Here is a 19,190-nt window from a genome sequence, read left to right on the forward strand (position 1 = left end):
TAGTTTTGGGGTATTCATAGTTTTATCGCGAAAAAGCAATTACCTAGCAAATCTGAGAAATCCCCAAAAGATTGACGATATTCCGAAAATAAAGAACAATGTTCAAGTAATAAATATCGAGCAATTAACGAAACAGTCAGTATAGCACATATATACAGGCAGCATCTTCTCATCGACAATTTATGTATAACCCTAATAAAATGCTATGGTCGGTAACCAAAATATGTTGTACATAACCTCAAGACATATATACTATTTGATATCTTCATTTGGTGATACTAGTTCTTTAGACTGATGAGTCTTTTGTGGACGAAACGCGCGTCTGGCGTATATACAAAATGTAGTCCTGGTTTCTATGATGAGTTTATTTTCAACCACATGGTCGATGCCACTGTTGCTGGAGATTTATTTCCCCGAGAGTATCACAAGCCCAGTAGTCAGCACCTGTGTGCTTACATGACTTATCATTGATATTGTTATATTTATAAATTAACTGTTTACAAAATTTTGAATTACTAAGGCTTTGCTACCTCAGGCATAGATTACCTTACCTGTATTTGGCAAAACTTTTCGGAATTTCGGTACTTAATGCTCTTCAACTTCGTACTTTATTTAGCCTTTTTAACTTTTTTGGATTCGAGCGTCACTGGTGAGTCTTTTGTAGACGAAACGCGCGTCGGCGTATACTAAATTTAGTCCTGGTATCTATGATGAGTTTATTTATCCACAATCTTAATGCGTTTGTGAAAAAACAGGAACATTATTTCATTGGTTGCCATGTGTCAAAATGTTATCAGGTTATACCAAGATAATATTGTGTTATTATCCATTGGCTGTTATAGTTCTATATATGTTGTAATCATTATTGAAGGTGTACGTTGGTATAGTAACTTGTAGGTCACTCCAAACAGAATTGAACACTGTCCCAGCTCAAAACTAAGTTTGTCTTCTTCAAATGATTCTTTGTCAAGATCCATTACCATTTGAACACGATAATGACATTCATTTGAACAGAGAAAAAAAGTTTGTATTCTTTTACATATATTATGCATTGCACATGGTACTGTAAAAATTGGGCAAACCAAATGTTATATTGTATTGTAATCGCTCCTTAAGAGAAGAAGCATTAGGAATGTTTAAGTGTTTGTATACTTCTTGACATTCTTGGTCAATTGAACTCAATATATTTTTCGGTAATTGAGTCATCCATTTCAAAGAGACTAGCAGAGAATCTGCCACATTGACAGTGTATGTCATACGGAATGACATAGCTTTTCCTTTAGTATGAGTTATCAGCCAACTGTGGGTTTCATTTGTAAATTCCAAGTTAAGGTAAGTGTATAATGATTCAGTCACAATAATTGGATATGCAGCAAGACATTCAAATTTCAAAATAAATACATTCCGTTGCAATACATGATTGCAATTGTTAATATTTTTTACCATCTTGGTACATAATTCATATGACACATTTTTTATCTTTCGATAATCAACATACCCCAGCTCTCTGCGAGAGTGTATAATCGCTCTTGGGTCCCTTAGTAAATGAATAATCTTAATGTCGGGAATTTTCGAAACAACTTTAGGAAATATGTCAAATGATATTCTGATAGTTTTTATCAGGATACTTATTGAATTTTTACACATTGCTTCCAACTTGTTTACACATCTAGCCCTCGTATCTAAAACACTGACGCGGACTTTAGAAGCGTTATTCTGGTTATTCATGTGAAAGTTGTAGCACTTATTTAGAATGGCGTGGCCAGTACCTTGTGGAAAAAACCAAAACGACGTTAACACTTCTACTGGAAGTTGATTAAAGTTACAACTAAATATGTTATGAAGTACTTCTGAGACTTTCTGGATACTTTGGACCTCGGTTTCCTCATCTCTTCAAATAAACAATAAAATAAAGTAATATACATTTTTAAGAATAATACAAAAAATTAAATGTAAACTATCAACATTATCGTAAACACAAAAACCTTCTGTAGATTCATAAAAAATGGCGAAAAATTTGCACTAAGAAATGCATGTGGAAATATAAGAAGTCAATATCAATTAAATTACTGCAAATTTGAACAGTAACTTAAATTATATTTTTTGTGATTAAAATTAATAAACGATATCTTTAAACAATGTATTTCTGTCCTATACCATGAACGGATAAAGAAGGTGTGCCAAGAAGCATATACTAAGAATTAAGTAGCTGATTAAATATTTCATAATGAAAATGGAGAAATTACTTAAATTTATAGTCATAGTTGTTCAATTGGATAAGCATGTGCCTTTATTGTAGTCAATTGTAATATGAAGATTCGGATTGCGTACCTGCAAACAGCTTTCCAAGAAGATCTTCGTTTAACAAATTCCTTCCGACAGATACCCCAAAATGGTTCGAACACAAGGAAGGAGTGTCCACTGTGTCGAATTATTTCTGACGTAAATGTAGACCCGCTTCGCATGTACGAAACCAACAATATCTTATTATTCGCTGACTTGGATCTGTATGCCCCTAAAACATTATAATTATTGACAATCAGGGCCAGTTGAAAACAAACTTTATGACATAAGATATCATTTCAGCTTTCCAATTGCGAACATATCATTTTTATGTAACACAATTCCAACAAGACCGGCATACGGAGTATATACCACCCAGTTGATGCGATATTCCAGAACTTGTATATCTATCGTGATTTCCTTCCTAGCAGGTTGCTGCTCACAACGAAAATATGAAACTAAGATGTCCAAGTGGTGAAGTTAAAATTATTCCTACGTGACTATTTTGATTTTAAAATTCTCTATATATGGGATATATATTTCCCAATGAAATCGTCGTTCAAGAGTTTGCAGCTGGTTCCTATACTTTGTAAAACGTCACCATTGTCTGAGCAGAAAATGTATTGACAACGAGTATATCAAAGAAAGTAGCGTCCTTTTAAAAAAACACTTGCATCGGACGATACCAAGACATTGATGATAAATTTGCCGTTTATTTTTTACACAAATAATACATGATGGTTATGAAAAATAGAGTATAGGTAATGACGTTTTTAATCGTCCTTATGTTTTATTGTATTCTTTTATTTGTTTTTGTAAATCATTACTAGTTTGGTAATATCTAATTAATGAGGCTCGGAATTAAACAGCCCGTCATGGTGTTATTGTGCTATCACGGCTGGTAATCTACACATGCAGAACATTTTGTTCTGCAAAGACAATCGTGAGAGGATTTTCCGGTTGGGCTTGAGTAGAGTTATTGTCACCGCTTCAGAAGGTATGTACATTTCTAAATCGTAATTTTCTTATTCAACTGATCAAAATATTGAAAATCGGAGAATGCTATGCTGTGGTAATTACTTGAACGAAGAGATACATGTATCATTTACTGTTGTACGTGGAGTTGAACTCCTACAAAATCAGTTGCCCCACGAGAAATTGCCCCTTAAAATGATATTTAAATTTTGAAATGGTTCTATTAACAAACCTACACGTTCAAATTTACTTTTTTATTCGGTCAATGGGTATGAATGTCGTTTTGGGCGGCGTGTACGCTGTCCGGTGTTGATAGATATTTTAATAAATTTAAAAACCTCATATTTGCATTATGTCATGCGTGAATGGATCGGTTCTGATTGAGGACATCGTAAATGCGTGAGGGGACGTGAAATCATATTTTTATATCCAAGCTATGAGCCTTTGAAGGTTTCCTAAATGTGGTAAGATTGTTCATGAAATTCATTTGTGTTCACAAAAAAAATCTATGAGATAGAATCTTGAAATAAATTGTTAGAAGATAGGATTTATGAAATCTTTTACGAAGAATAAAAAGAAAAAAGTGTGTCAACGACTTTAGCTACACATAAAAGTTAAAAAAAAAATCCTATCAGCCCAGTATATATTGTTTACGAAAAGAGTTATCTCCCCTTGAATTGCTTATTTAAAAACAAAATTGATTGTGAGAACATAAACTTCGATATATGTTTAAATATTTTGATTTATACAATATATCACCAAGTTTCCTGTATATGAATAAACATGCAGTATAACCAATAAATTGCAAATATGTCTCCATTAAAGGCTACAGTAGTAAACCGCTGTTCGAAACTCATAAATTGATTGAGAAAAAAAATACAGGGTTACCAACTACAACTGAGGGAAACACATCAAATATAAGAGAACTACGACACAACAGCACTACAACATTAAAATGTAACACACACTGAAACGAATTATAATACCACAATGCCCATTTTCGTGACTTGGCACAGGGCATTTTAAGAAAAAAATGGTGGGAAGAACCTGGTTTTGTGGTATGAAAAATCTCCCGCTTTTATGGAAATGTTAAATATAACATTTAGAGTTTTTATTATTTATTATTTAAAGTAAATCATATTTTTGCAACCAGTATTGTTTTTATAAAATTACTAAATAATAGATATACCTGATAAAATCGAAGTTGTGACTAACTACAGATTAAAAACGGATACATGATAAAAACAACCTAAACCAGCATATAAAAATTCACAGCCGAGTTAGCCAAAGCTATCAACACACAAAGTGACGTCACATTGAATTTCTAAAAAAAATCTAAAATAGGATAGACTTAAGATAAAATTCAAGATAAGATTTGTAATGCTGATATAACATTTATTGATAACAATGAAAATTACAATAGTAAGTAAACTACTAGACCGATTATTTGCTCAAATCTACGATATTGGAGATATATTTGCAATTTCTTGGTTAGACTGTTTATTCATATCATAAAAACTTGGTTTATTGTTATTTTAAAATGTTATCTTATAATTTTTCTTTATGCACACAAATGTGGGTTTTTTCATGAACAATCTAACCATATTAAGGCAACTTTCAAAGACCCATAGCTTGTATATAAAGTTATGATTCATAGTTTAAACATATTTATTTATAGTGGATTTCACGTCCCAGCACGCATTTACGATGTCATCAATCAGAACCGATCCCCTCACGCATGACATAATGCAAATTTGAGGTTTTTAGATTTATTAATATGTCTATCAACACCGGACAGTGTACACGACGCCCAAAAAGACATCCATACCCATTTACCGAATAAAAAGTAAATTTGAACGTGTAGGTTTGTTAATAGAACCATTTCAAAATTTAAATGTCACTTGTAGGGGCAATTTATCGTGGGGAAACTGATTTTGTAGGAGTTCAACTCCACGTACAACAGTGAATGATACATATATCTCTTCGTTAATGTATTCACCACAGTATAACATTCTCCGATTTTCAATATTTTGATCAGTTGAATAAGAAAATTGCGATTTAGAAATGTACATACCTTCTGAAGCGTTGACAATAACTCTACTCAAGCACAACCGGAAAATCCTCTCATGGTTTTCTTTGCAGAACCAAAGTTCTGCGTGTGTAGATTGCCAACCGTGGCTATGGTAATTTGTTGTACTCTTGTCTTTTGTTTTTGTCTGTCTATCAGCCTTTTTGTTTCTATTTCGCTGACAGTTTGCCTGTTGTTATAGAGATTACGATTATGACATAATTTTCCCTGTTCTACCTAAAAGATATCAGTGTACCAAACATGTTTCAAATTAGTGTAACGAGCTACATGTACTTATTTTCAATACTACGACGGTAGACGTACAGGGTGTTTGCATATAGCCAGGGTAATGTATCAATTCTCCAATGTTTTTGTTTGAAGTCTACATTTTCTTTGTGCACTGTTAGGATTGTTGAGACATTGCACGCACTCCTATCTGTTTATAGCGTTGCAACTGACCACACCGTTTATAACTTGACACACTCTTTGGTGTATTATTGTGTATGTTCATTATTTTGACAAACTTCTGATCATCACTCTAATACACATTTATTTCTTAGTATTGTTTTTCATTCCCATTATCATTTTATTTTTATATTCCAGTGTTGCGTTGTCAATTTGTTTAGGTATCTTTATATATATATATATATAATCCCGGCGAGGGAAGAACAAAAAATTTGCGAAAGCAAATTTACAGATCTAACATTGTTGGGTTGATGGTTAGACGAGTTGTATATATATATATATATATATATATATATATATATATATATATATATATATCTGCATATATATCTGCCTATGTGTAGTGACAACTGCAAATTATACCTTGTCCATCGGATTTCTTATGATTAAGAAATACCAGGCGTTAGAATATGTATAAAATGCCTATAAAATCAACCTAACGATGTTAGAGTAGATTTGATTCGTAACTTCCTCCCCGGCGCCGGGGCTGGAACCTGTACTTTTTATTTCTAACTTCTACGACAACACCGCCTAGCATTGCGCAGAGACCTTATCCCCTCCTTTAACTCTTGCTTATATAAATAAGCTTTCGTTTCGGGAGGTGATTGTATGCATCTAAAAATAGATTAGCATCCTGTAATTATACTGAAGAGATGAGTAGATGATCATTTCTGTACACTAAAAGAATACTTCGTGTATTGTATCAGAGATCCTTGTTTAATTCCTACGACAAGGTAATACCTCCCGAAACGAAAGCTTATTTATATAAGCTAGAGTTGGAGGAGGGGATAAGGTCTCTGCGCAATGCTAGGCGGTGTTGTCGTAGAAGTTAGAAATAAAAAGTACAGGTTCCAGCCCCGGCGCCGGGGAGGAAGTTACGAATCAAATCTACTCTAACATCGTTAGGTTGATTTTCTAGGCACTTTATATATATATATATATATATAAGTCTATAAAAACGACCAACCAGCAAATTTACTATGTACCGGATCGTCTAGAATAGGCGATACTATGCAGATAAGGAAAAAATTATATCAGTCTAAAGATTTGCACAACGGTACTGATATAAGATGTTATAATACGAAAATGTTGTTATTAAATCGTGCTGACAAATATTTCGGCTCAACAAATGGCCTTCTTCAAGTGTCACAAGTTTTAACAATACTGATACATAATGTATAAGGTGTAAAAATAGATCAGTAATAATACAGATAAGTTTTGGTCGATTGATTTTAATCCAAAAGCCTGAATATCATAATATAAACAAAACACTATAAATCAATATACGTGACTGTGTATATTAACAATAAAAATGAGTGAAAAAACAAAAACGCTAGTATTTCTTATTGATGCCGTTAGGATGATGTACATTAAGTTCCTTTATCCAAAAGCTTTCCCGAACCTGTCGCTGGGCATCACTCCAGTTAATATTCTGTTCAATCACTAGAATTTTCATGCGGTTAAAGTCATCAGGTTTGTGACCCGACTGTCTGAAGTGCTGAGAAACTGGGAGAAGTGGCTTCTTAGAGATATCACTCCTATGGCCATTGAGGCGTTTGTGGAAAGGCTGCTTTGACTCACCAACATATTGGAGGCCACAAACCGAACATTCTAGTATGTAAATAACATTCATACTTTTGCAGGTAACATTGCAAAATATCTTATAGTTGTTTTCGGTTGCCATAGGAGTGATATCTCTAAGAAGCCACTTCTCCCAGTTTCTCAGCACTTCAGACAGTCGGGTCACAAACCTGATGACTTTAACCGCATGATAATTCTAGTGATTGAACAGAATATTAACTGGAGTGATGCCCAGCGACAGGTTCGGGAAAGCTTTTGAATAAAGGAACTTAATGTACATCATCCTAACGGCATCAATAAGAAATACTAGCGTTTTTGTTTTTTCACTCATTTTTATTGTTAATATACACAGTCACGTATATTGATTTATAGTGTTTTGTTTATATTATGATATTCAGGCTTTTGGATTAAAATCAATCGACCAAAACTTACCTGTATTATTACTGGTCTATTTTTACACCTTATACATTATGTATCAGTATGGTTAAAACTTGTAACACTTGAAGAAGGCCATTTGTTGAGCCGAAATATTTGTCAGCACGATTTAATAACAACATTTTCGTATTATAACATCTTATATCAGTACCGTTGTGCAAATCTTTAGACTGATATATATATATATATATATATATAGGAAGATGTGGTGTGAGTGCCAATGAGACAACTCTCCATCCAAATAACAATTTAAAAATTATATATATATATATATCGTCGCTGGGCTTCTAAAATGTTGTAAATTACAAATTTTTCAAGAAATTTTTTTCTCACAAACAGGCTTTGAAAATTTTGGTAAAATGCATGCTTCCAAAATGTCGTATGTGAACTTGAACATTTTTGTAAATAGCAGTGAAATAAAAACGTTGACATTTCTAGATTATCCAAGAACTTAAATTATTTTCACAGAAATAAAGAAATCTACAATTATTTTTTTCCCAAAGCCATTCTACAACAGTTTTCTAGTTTTCATACCACATTTTGGAAGCAAAATTTACAAACAACTGACATTGGCAATTTTGTAATATGTCTTATTTCACACATTTTGATTGGTCTAACTGCATGCTATTTTGTGATACCAAAGATTTCTTCCCGCCCAGACCATTGATGTCAAAAAGTATTTTTAGCCAAAAAAGTCATATACGACATTTTAGAAGCCCAGCGACGATATATAAAGTGCCTAGAAAATTTACAGTGATATATATATAGGAAGATGTGTTGTAAGTGCCAATGAGACAACTCTCCATCCAAATAACAATTTAAAAAAAGTATACCATTATAGGTCAATGCACGGCCTCCAACACGGAGTCTTGGCTCACACCGAACAACAAGCTATAAAGGGCCCCAAATTTCTAGTGTAAAACCATTCAAACGGGAAAACCAACGGTCTAATCTATATAAAAAAAAACGAGAAACACGTATAAATTACATAAACAAACGACAACTACTGTACATCAGATTCCTGACTAAGGACAGGTGCAAAAATTTGCAGCGGGATTAAACGTTTTAATGGATCCAAACCTTCTCCCTTTTTCTGAAACAATAGCATAACATCAAAACATAGAAAACCACACGATAAAATATCAATTGGCAGGCTTAACTCAATCAAAAAACGTAAATTAATACACTATGAACGAATAAATTTGATCGGCGATATCTGAATGCAAATGCACAGTTAATAAAATAAAATAAAACATTTAAGGCCAAAAAGCAAACAAACAAGTCCAAACAAAGCCATGGCAAGACACCACTGCGAAATATTTAACCCTTCGAAAAAATTCACTTTAGAAAAAAAACGGTTTTAATAATACAGGTAAATCTTGAAGTTTGTACAAATGTAGTAAGAAGAAGTAAAAAATTTGAAGATATTCCAAATAATCAAAGCTGGTATACAGACAAGATCCATATAAATATAAAGTAATAAAAAAGTAGTATAAACAGTATCAACAGGTAGAATTAACAAGAAAATACGATTTGAGAGTACTAGCAGTTACTGACAGCTAGTTAAAAGCCAAAAACTATTAATAATAAAAAATCATGCATCAGAGACTAAAATCAACTAAAACACATCCCAGGGATTTAGTATTTTAACGTCATGAACAGTCAGAGAAGACATGACTTGCGCAATGCCAAAAATGAAATGTATCGACCGGTAGTAGGATAGTGAGGAGCAACTTCTATAGAGATAAAAATAAACGGGTCTGTGTCTCTATACATCCCGCCTCAAAAGACGATACAATTTAGTTATGTTTTAATTTGCTAATGTATATGTATACAATTTGCTAATATATATATACAAGTCTAAATTTAAAACTACGTTCAAACCTATGATTGCGTTGGATCAAAACCTCAATTTTTATACGTGTGCATGTAAAACAAATTTCGTTATAGAAGGGTCTAAATACAGCACAAACAACATTTTCCAAAAGACCAAAAAAGTGAAAAAGTATATTTAAACAAAACGCATTTGACTAACAGGTCGAACAACTGATGTTCTTTAACTCTGCTGACTGCCATTGGCGATTGCCAAATAAAATTGATCACAAGATGTAACAAAATGGATCTTAATATAACTTTAATACTAAACAGAAAACAATTAACTAGTGGCCAAGATGTTATGCCACAAACATATATATGTTATTGTGAAACTATCCCGTTACAATTGGGGCAAGCGCCAGCGGGGAACTGACACCTGCGTCATCAATTAAACACATCATAGTATTGCAAACAACACTATATGATTGTAATAAAAATTGTGCAAGATATTTAAAAATATTTAAAATTCTAATAAATTCATTAACGCTAAAATATCAAAAAACTTTGGTCATTTCGTAAAAGGACATAACAGTAACAAATGCATATGGGTTATAAAAGGAAAATTTCGGTTTGGGAAATGACTACCTTGTTTTTCAAATTTGAATAAATCTTGAATATGTCTTCCTATTCTATAATATGGTAGCAACTACATTCAGAAATATACAAAGGGAAAAATGAAAAATTCCTTCAATTTTAATCGTTTTGGGTCATCCTCAAATAGAATCATGTCAGTGGTGTACATTCTGTAACTAATATAAAAACATGCATTAAGTCATTAAAAAACTTGTTCAATACCTAATACCTGTTCCAATTTGTTGTTAAGGTTTGAATTACTTCGTATCCACATTATTATACGCCCGTTTACGGGACGTATAATGTTATATCGTTGTCCGTCCGTCCGTCCGTCCGTCCGCCGTCCATCTGTCCGTTCGCCGTGTATTTGTGCGTCCGTCGTCAGACTGTAACTCAAAAACGCTTTATTCGTATTGCATGAAACTTTGGTGAATTGTTTATATCTATTGAAGTGAGCTCTCCTTTTTCTCATTTTTCTAAATTTAAGATTTACCGTTTCTGAGTTTTGGAGTTTTATTCATTAAAAAAAACGGTGATTTTCAAGTTTTTGGGCAAGAAACCTTGGTGAATTGTTGAATTCTATCGACATGAGTTCCCTTTATATATCATAAATTTTGGACTATACATTATGTACGTTTCCGATTTATGGGGTTTTATTTATTACAAAAAAGAGGATTTTCTAGTTTACTGACAGCAACTCAAAAAAAATTTCAGCAGTGTTTATGAAACTTTGGTAAATTGTTTAATCTATTGCTGTAAGTTCACTTTTGATTTGTATCAATTTTAGATGTTACGTTCCTGAGTTATAAGTTTTTATTTATAAAAAGGGCTGATTTTTTAGTTTTTGGACAAAATCTTTAAAGTGCTAAGAGCAGTTTTCATTAAACTATGATGACTGATTTATTTCTTTTAAGATAACCTCCCTTTAGTTTTTTTTATGAATTTCTGATATAACGATGAGAAGTAATTGATCTTTATTTGTTTATATTCTGACAACTGATTTACTAAGTATTGCTTAACAGTACAATGTATTGCACAACAGCAAGACATCTTTACTTGAATATACATTCAATTCATACAACCAATTTCCAGTTCTTTGACTACATGTATTCAGAAACCTATGATATGTCAAATATTTAATTACAATCCAAATTCAGACCTAAATCGAAATTTAATATTATGTCAATTTTTCCCCAACTGTTCAGGGTTGGACCTCTATGGGCGTATCCAGCTGCCCTCAGCGAAGTAGTTTTTTATAGGTCGAACAGCGGTATACTACTGTTGCCGTTATTCTGTTTAAACATAAATTTCAGAACAAATTGTTGTAAAAAACTTGGCTGTCCTAATTATAGTCGTTGTTAATATTAGAAAATACACTTAAAATTTATAAATGTGAATGTGCAAAACTGAATTATTCGATAATGTCTAATCCTTCGAAGACGACTTAAAAACTTTTCATTTGTTAGTGGAAAATAAACATAATTACATTTTTATATAGTTCCACCACTGACCCTTCAGTAACTCAAATGACACAAAAGTGTCACCATTGATAACTTTATTTTATTGAGTATTAAACACAAACCCCCAAAAAAACTTAGCAAATGAAACGAAAAAAATCAATTTTAAGGCTGAAAAATCCCAAATTATATAACATAACATCATTAACTAAAAATGTAAAACGTGTCATTGGTATTACCAGCATACACCAGTTTGTGAAAACTCTTTATAGGTTATACATTTAATTGTCAAAACAATTTTAAATAAGACTATTATATCATAAATAATATGATGTTTCGCTGGTTAAACATGAAAGAAACACAAACAATCATAATATATTCAATAGTGTAACTAAGCTGATCAATGTGTACTTTTTTAAAGTAGTCTCATCCATTGACACTATTTTCATTTACGATAAAGCTTTAAATTTACTTACTTTTAAGATTTGTTTGATAATTTTCAACACAGATTATTTGCATTACATGCTTACTGGTAACATTGCTAGGGGGAAAACTATTGTAAATGCCGAAATCTTGAAAAATATAACCCTTACCCAACTAATTGTCTTTTAATTACACCAGTGACTTAAAAAATGAGACTCTTATCTTCCTTTTTGTGTATTTTTTTTTATTATAAAACCAACATACACCTCCGATATCATTAAAAATGCATGTATCAAAATGCATTAAATAGTGATAAATCCTAATAACAAATGATATGAATAATAGTCCCAGTTTAGGTCTGAAATATATAATAGAAAAAAATAACAGTTAATTCTGGCTGTATCGAAGGGTGTCAAAAAACATAACGGATGTTTTTTATAACATGTCATACTGTAAACTGTTTATAGTATATCACAAAAAAATCATATAAATAACATATCCATGTGTTATTTTTATATATATACTTTCATGTCTGTGACTTAAAAAGACCAAATAACATATATTTGCATGTTTTTGTAGAATGACCCATATGCATATATAATTGGAAATCTTTCGTCCATAAAGGATTAAAAATTTTAACCTTGAAACTAAAAATGTTCGCACACAGTTCAAGATATTATACATTGCATGTTTTATTAAGTAGAAAAAACACCTTCGTTCATAACGTCTGCGATATATCTTTTCACAATCTTATTTAAACTATTACCTAAGTCTGGAGAATACAAGTAGCCCGGATCACCTATCATGAACTGTCTTTGTGATAAGGGCGGGAACTCTGAAAAACAGATATCCATTTTTTAAACAATCGAAACATGCTTGTATGTCATTATATGTTGGTTTTTTTCTGACAACCGAGAAAGAAGGACAATCTAACATAAAGTGAAAAATATTCTCAGTCGCACTTGAGGAACATAACGTTTTGATTTTCTGTTTAATATTTTCTACCTTATTTTATCACTATGGTGTAAATCAATAATTGCATAATGTAATATTCTTAGTGATATCAGAAGTCCATTAATTTACAAGACTATTATGACTATTATGATTTGGCTTTACTTTTTGGACCTTTTGGAATATAGCTCTTCATCTTTTATATAAGCTTTGGTTTTCAAATAGTTTGACCACGAGCATCACTGAAGAGACATGTATAGTCGAAATGCGCATCTGGTGCATAAAATTTGGTACCGTTAATGTTATTAAGGACTTCTATTAATATATAACTTATAATCTCTAATGACATACTCCAATAGTTAATGTTTCCTAAACTACTGGTGTTAAACTGATCATCGAAATTGCAGTTACGACGATCCGAACATGACGGTGCCAAACACAAGCAAAATCGTCTTCTTCTAATTTCTCTGTGTACACGAGTTGTTTTCACGCATTATTCAGCCGCTAGGTTGATATTTACGGTATTTATGTGTGTGTGTTTTTAGTATATTATGTGGCCTGGTTACCAAAATAAAAGCCGTCGAAATTTATCTGAAGATGATCAGAATTTTTTTGATATGATGATCGTAACTTGATTATTAGATAGTCGTAACTTGGACAAAGTATTGTATAGTAACTTATAAGTGATGACGGGGATGGCAATTATATATAAATCGTGCTTGAATATTTGATAGTGTGACTAGTATAATGAGTGAATACTTTACTAGTTTACCTTTTGCTTTGTAGATATATTCTTTATATTTTACAGGATATAATTTACGGTAAATGTTTATCATGATGACAAGGCGAGGCAAACATTTTCCTTGTTCACACATTGTTAATAGAAACTATAATGTTTAAATTACGTTTTTTTTTTCAAGTAAAGATATGATTTATGTCACTGTATACAATATTAAACTCGTTTCCTTTTACACAAGGTTCTCTAAATGGAAAATTGCAAGCGTATATATATATGTGGTCGTGTGTTCTAGCGCACCGGATACAGTGCAGGCGATTTGGTTTCACGATATCTCAGTAGCATGGGTTCGAATCCCGGCGAGGGAAGAACAAAAAATTTGCGAAAGCAAATTTACAGATCTAACATTGTTGGGTTGATGTTTAGACGAGTTGTATATACATAATGTACACAGCCATGTATCACCATCATTGCTGGTGATCCGATGGATTAATCTGTTGTAGAGTTGTCACTGACTCAGACGTACTTATAAATATAAGTATTTTCTGTGACTGTATCTTGCATTAATTTGTAGGATCCTTTACTATAGATAATTGAGCTGATCTGTAACAATAACATCTCCATGCCTTATATATCATGTACTGTATTACGACGCTAAATTAAACTGACGAGGAAAGGTAACACCCGGCCCCCAAAAGCTTTATTTTTGTGAAGCCAAGATGGTCGTGTGGTCTAGCGCACCGGATACAGTGCAGGCGATTTGGTGTCACGATATCTCAGTAGCATGGGTTCGAATCCCGGCGTGGGAAGAACAAAAAAAATTGCGAAAGCAAATTTACAGATCTAACATTGTTGGGTTGATGTTTAGACGAGTTGTATATACATAATGTACACAACCATGTATCACCATCACTGCTGGTGATCCGATGGATAAATCTGTTGTAGAGTTGTCACTGGCTCAGACGTACTTATAAATATAATTATTTTCTGTGATTGTATCTTACATTAATTTGTAGGATCCTTTACTATAGATAATTTAGCTGATCTGTAAAAATAACATCTCCATGCCTTATATATCATGTACTGTAGTACGCCGCTAGATTAAAACTGACGTGGAAAGGTAACACATGGCCAGCGAAAGCTTCATTTTTATGAAGCCCAGGTGGTCGTGTGGTCTAGCGGGACGGCTACAGTGCAGGCGATTTGGTGTCACGATATCGCAGTAGCATGGGTTCGAATCCCGGCGAGGGAAGAACAAAAAATTTGCGAAAGCAAATTTACAGGTCTAACATTGTTGGGTTGATGTTTAGACGAGTTGTATATATATATATATATATATAAAAGAAGATGTGATATGATTGCGAATGAGACAACTCTCCACAAGAGACCAAATGACACAAACGTTAACAACTATATGTCACCGTACAGCATCCATCAATGAGCAAAGCCCATATACCTCATAGTCAGCTATAAAAGGCCTCGAAATGACAAATGTTGAACAATTCCAACGAGAAATCTAACAGCATAATCTATATACAAAAAATATGAACGAAGAACAAAAAGTAACACATCAACAAACGACAACCACTGAATTACAGGTCCCTGGCTTGGGACAGGCATAAACATACATACATAATGTGGCTGGGTTAAAGATGTAAACGAGACCACAACCATCAAACTAACTTTGGAAAGAGGTGAAACAGTACAACATTAGAATAAACTTTAAAAATCAGTTGAAAAGGGTTTGCTCATTAGATAGATACAAATAGAAAAAGATATAATAAAAATACAGAATGGACGTGGCCGGGTACTTGTATAATAAAACAACAAAAAGACACTAAGTACAGATCTGAGAGAACTCGCAATTACTGACAACTAGTTCAAAGCCATAAAATAATTTTTGCATCTAAGGCTACTTTATTTTGAAAAAAGCATTTCGATCCTGAATGTTGTAAGTCGTTTTTTATTTTTAAATAATAACATTACATATATATTTCATTATGCTATATTATTTTGATTGTCTAACAGCAATCTCGCGTCCTTCTGAAATTGACATTCACTAAACAATGAAATGTAACATTCATGGTGACACGACTTCCCACAATAAAGTGCACAGGTAAATTGAAGGACAACTTGATAGAAATCGTGTTTTCATGATTCAAGCTAAACAGTGCAATTATAATTATTAAATGCTTCTTTTTGTAATTTCATACCGTTGTAAAAACGTTGAACGTGTGCACATTTTTAGAATAAAGCGCTTCATACAAAAGGTACTTCGGGCAATGCTTTTACAGCCCAATGAACTCACAAAAAGAAGCACCAAATTCTTTAATAATCTATTTGTTATGCCCCCGCCGTAGCGTTGGGGTCATTAGTTTTTTTCAATTGTCAGTCTATACGTCCGTCCGTTAGTACGTCCCAATGTTCGTTTCCGTTCTCTAACTTAAGTTTGTCTCAACCAAATATTATGAAACTTATACATAATGCTTATTTCTGCATAATTCAGATCAAGTTCGAATTTTTGTGGTGTCCCTTTTCTCGTTCTAGAGTTATGCTACTATGGATAAATTGCTGATGTTTTTAAATTCTCTCACTTTAGTTTGCCAAGTGTTATGAAACTTATACACAATGTTTGTTGCCATATAACACAGATAAAGTTTGTTTTTGCAGTCATCTCTTAAACCGTTTTTAGAGTTATGACCTTTACAAATGGAAAAAATGCTGAATTGTTATTTTCCATTCTGTAACTTAAATTAGTTTGCCTTGAGCAAATGTTATGAAACTTATACACAATGCTTATAACCACATAACACAAATCAATTTGGAATTTTGATTGGGTCATTTTTTCTGTTCTAGATATAAAAAAGAAAATTAGGTATGCTTGTCAATGAGACAACTCTCCACAATAGACCAAAATTACATAGCAATTAACAACTATAAGAAGAGCCCATTTACAAATGAAAAAAAATGCTGAATTTTTCGAATTAGTTTTTAAACTTTAGATTGCTGAGACAAAATGCTATGAAACTTAAACACAATTCCTATTATCCATAACACAGATCTAGTATTGAATTTTGGAGGCTTCACTTATACTGTTCTAGAGTTACAAAATGTATGTCCCTTCACAATTGAAAAAAATCTAAATTTGTTGTTTCCCTTCCATTATTTTTTTTACATGAACGGTTTAATTGGAACCCTTTTTATTATTTCTTTGTTTTTTAATAGTCAGGATTTAACATACATGTACCCTTACACTACCACCTGATAAGGGTATCAAGGGGTTAGAGAAAGGATTTTTACATCTTTTATAAATCTCATTCAGCTTTTCTTTCTGTAGATGTAAAACACTTTCACCCCCATACTGTATAATGTCTGCCAGTAACAACTGGTGCCAGCCACCAACTGAGTTTGGCATCAGTTTTTTTAAATAGTTATTAAAGGAATGAAGATGTACCATATGAAGTCAACCTTTTGAAATATCACCAATAAGTGTGTTACGCTTACTTTTGTCTGGTTTTTTACTCCATATAAAGTTATGTGATAATGAAGTGAGCTGTGTTAACCTGGATTGTGATAGGTTTTGCAATGCAGTCATTAAGTGTACCAATTTCGAAAGAGCAAGTGATTTAACTACTGTAATTTTCCTCAATAATGTTAGGTAACGATGTTGCCAGCTTTTCAGGATTGCAGAGACTTCTTTGATCTTCTTGGCAAAATTAATTTCTGTGATACAGTTTAAATCTAATGAAAATTCAATCATCAAAAGTTTAAAAATTTGAATGTGACCAATGACGTTTTAAGTCTAGATAAGAATCATATCTGAATACTTTTGTTTCCAACCCATAGTGCTTTTGTCTTTGAAGCATTTATTTTTAAACCTGAAATTTTATCAAAAGATTCAAAACATAAAAGTGTTTCCCGCAACGATATTTCCCTCCAATCTAACATAAGGAATATGTCATCTGCATACTGGCTTAAAAGTAATTCATTATCATTTACAGTTATTCCCCTTACTTGAGGATTATGTTTTAATTTTAAAGATAGTAATTCAACACCTATTATAAATAAATGGAGAGAGAGAGGATCCCTTGTCTGCAGCCTCTTCCCAATTTAAAAAAAAATTAGAAGTATGTCCATTATTTATAACACAACTTGATGCCACTGAGTATAAAGTTTCAACCCATTTACAATACTGAAAAGGCCCAAAATTAAAGCTGATAAAAGATTTTTTTTTTAAATAACCATTTTAAGGAATCAAATGCCTTTTCAAAATCAGCAATTAATAAAAGACCTGCCTTATTATTTTCCTCAAGAAAGTGCATTAAATCATATACAAAGCCTGTGTTCTCCCCCATAAATCTATCTTTAATGAAACCTGTTTGTGTATCACTTATAACAAATGGTAACACTGGTTTAAGTAAATTAGCTATAACAGCAGAAGCTATTTACATTATTTTAAAGATTAATAGAACGCCAGTTACTTATAAACTGTCTGTCTTTCCCCTTATTAGGTGATCTTCTGTAAATTTTCTATGACTATTTTTTCGGTGACAAGGCCACATATGATACTTAGAACACACCCACACACAACATTGCCGTAAATATCAACCTAACGGTTGAGTAATTCTTGAAAACAACGTTAACGCGTGTACACAGAGAAAATAGAAGAAATCGACTTTACTTGTGTTTGGCTCCGCCATGTTGGGATTATCGTAACTGCAATTACGATGATCAATGTAATACCAGTGCTAAATGAATTCATATGCAATCAAAACTATCCAGATTTGCAACTTTTCAATTGTTCATGTGTTCTCGTTGCACAAATTCCAAAACGAGGCTGACAATAATTTGCTAAATAAATCATATCAAATTACATTAAGTCTTGAAACTGTCAAAGTTAATTATCTCCTCGTGGAAGGTGACACGTGTACTTTTTTTTAACAAAAATATTATTAAACACGTTAATTGCATGTTGACGCTAGCTAGATAAGGGTTCACATTTTTAAACTGCATCATTTTCATAAAAAATTAACAACACAACAAGCTGAACCTTATATATTTTTTTGAAGAATTTTTAACTGGGTAGTATGACATATCCTTATATATTGTTTTGTTACAAATAGGTAATTACCTTCAAAGAGTAAATATCCAGCAATTAACGAAACAGCCAGAATAAAGCCAAAGAACCGACATCGTCTTCTCATCTTCGCTTCTGAGCTAATCACATTTAATCTTATGCAGGGTTATACACAAAGAAATTGTAACACGTCAGTGTACCTGATAAAATCCGAAATAAGACTTATCATTTTATGTCTAGAGAAAATTTAATTGCAGTTTGAATAGGAAGAATAAATACTTAGCAACGTTT

General features: G+C 32.5%; 1 protein-coding gene and 1 long non-coding RNA gene across 2 annotated transcripts in view; one reads left to right on the top strand and one right to left on the bottom strand.

The window, feature by feature from the left end:
* Positions 1 to 19,190, top strand: part of LOC139528698 (uncharacterized) — a 493,302-nt gene that overhangs the window by 326,586 nt on the left and 147,526 nt on the right. The window lies entirely within an intron of this gene.
* LOC139528689 (carbohydrate sulfotransferase 4-like) lies at positions 703 to 19,167 on the bottom strand. Its single transcript, XM_071324813.1, has 4 exons — positions 18,954 to 19,167; positions 12,902 to 12,970; positions 2,332 to 2,515; positions 703 to 1,891 (listed from the first exon to the last, which is right to left on the bottom strand). Exons 1-4 carry the CDS (start codon positions 19,024 to 19,026, stop codon positions 1,045 to 1,047), a joined length of 1,173 nt encoding a protein of 390 aa, XP_071180914.1. The 5' UTR covers positions 19,027 to 19,167; the 3' UTR covers positions 703 to 1,044.

Source organism: Mytilus edulis, chromosome 1, assembly GCF_963676685.1.
Source record: "Mytilus edulis chromosome 1, xbMytEdul2.2, whole genome shotgun sequence".
NCBI classification, from domain to species: domain Eukaryota; kingdom Metazoa; phylum Mollusca; class Bivalvia; order Mytilida; family Mytilidae; genus Mytilus; species Mytilus edulis.

Excerpts from the sequence above, each read along its gene's own strand:
- LOC139528689 (XM_071324813.1), bottom strand. The coding sequence starts at position 19,026 with ATGAGAAGACGATGTCGGTTCTTTGGCTTTATTCTGGCTGTTTCGTTA. Across the intron at positions 2,516-12,901 it reads CTTGTATTCTCCAGACTTAG|GGGCATACAGATCCAAGTCA; the intron begins GTAATAGTTTAA and ends ATAATGTTTTAG. Across the intron at positions 1,892-2,331 it reads TCTTGGAAAGCTGTTTGCAG|AGATGAGGAAACCGAGGTCC; the intron begins GTACGCAATCCG and ends GTTTATTTGAAG.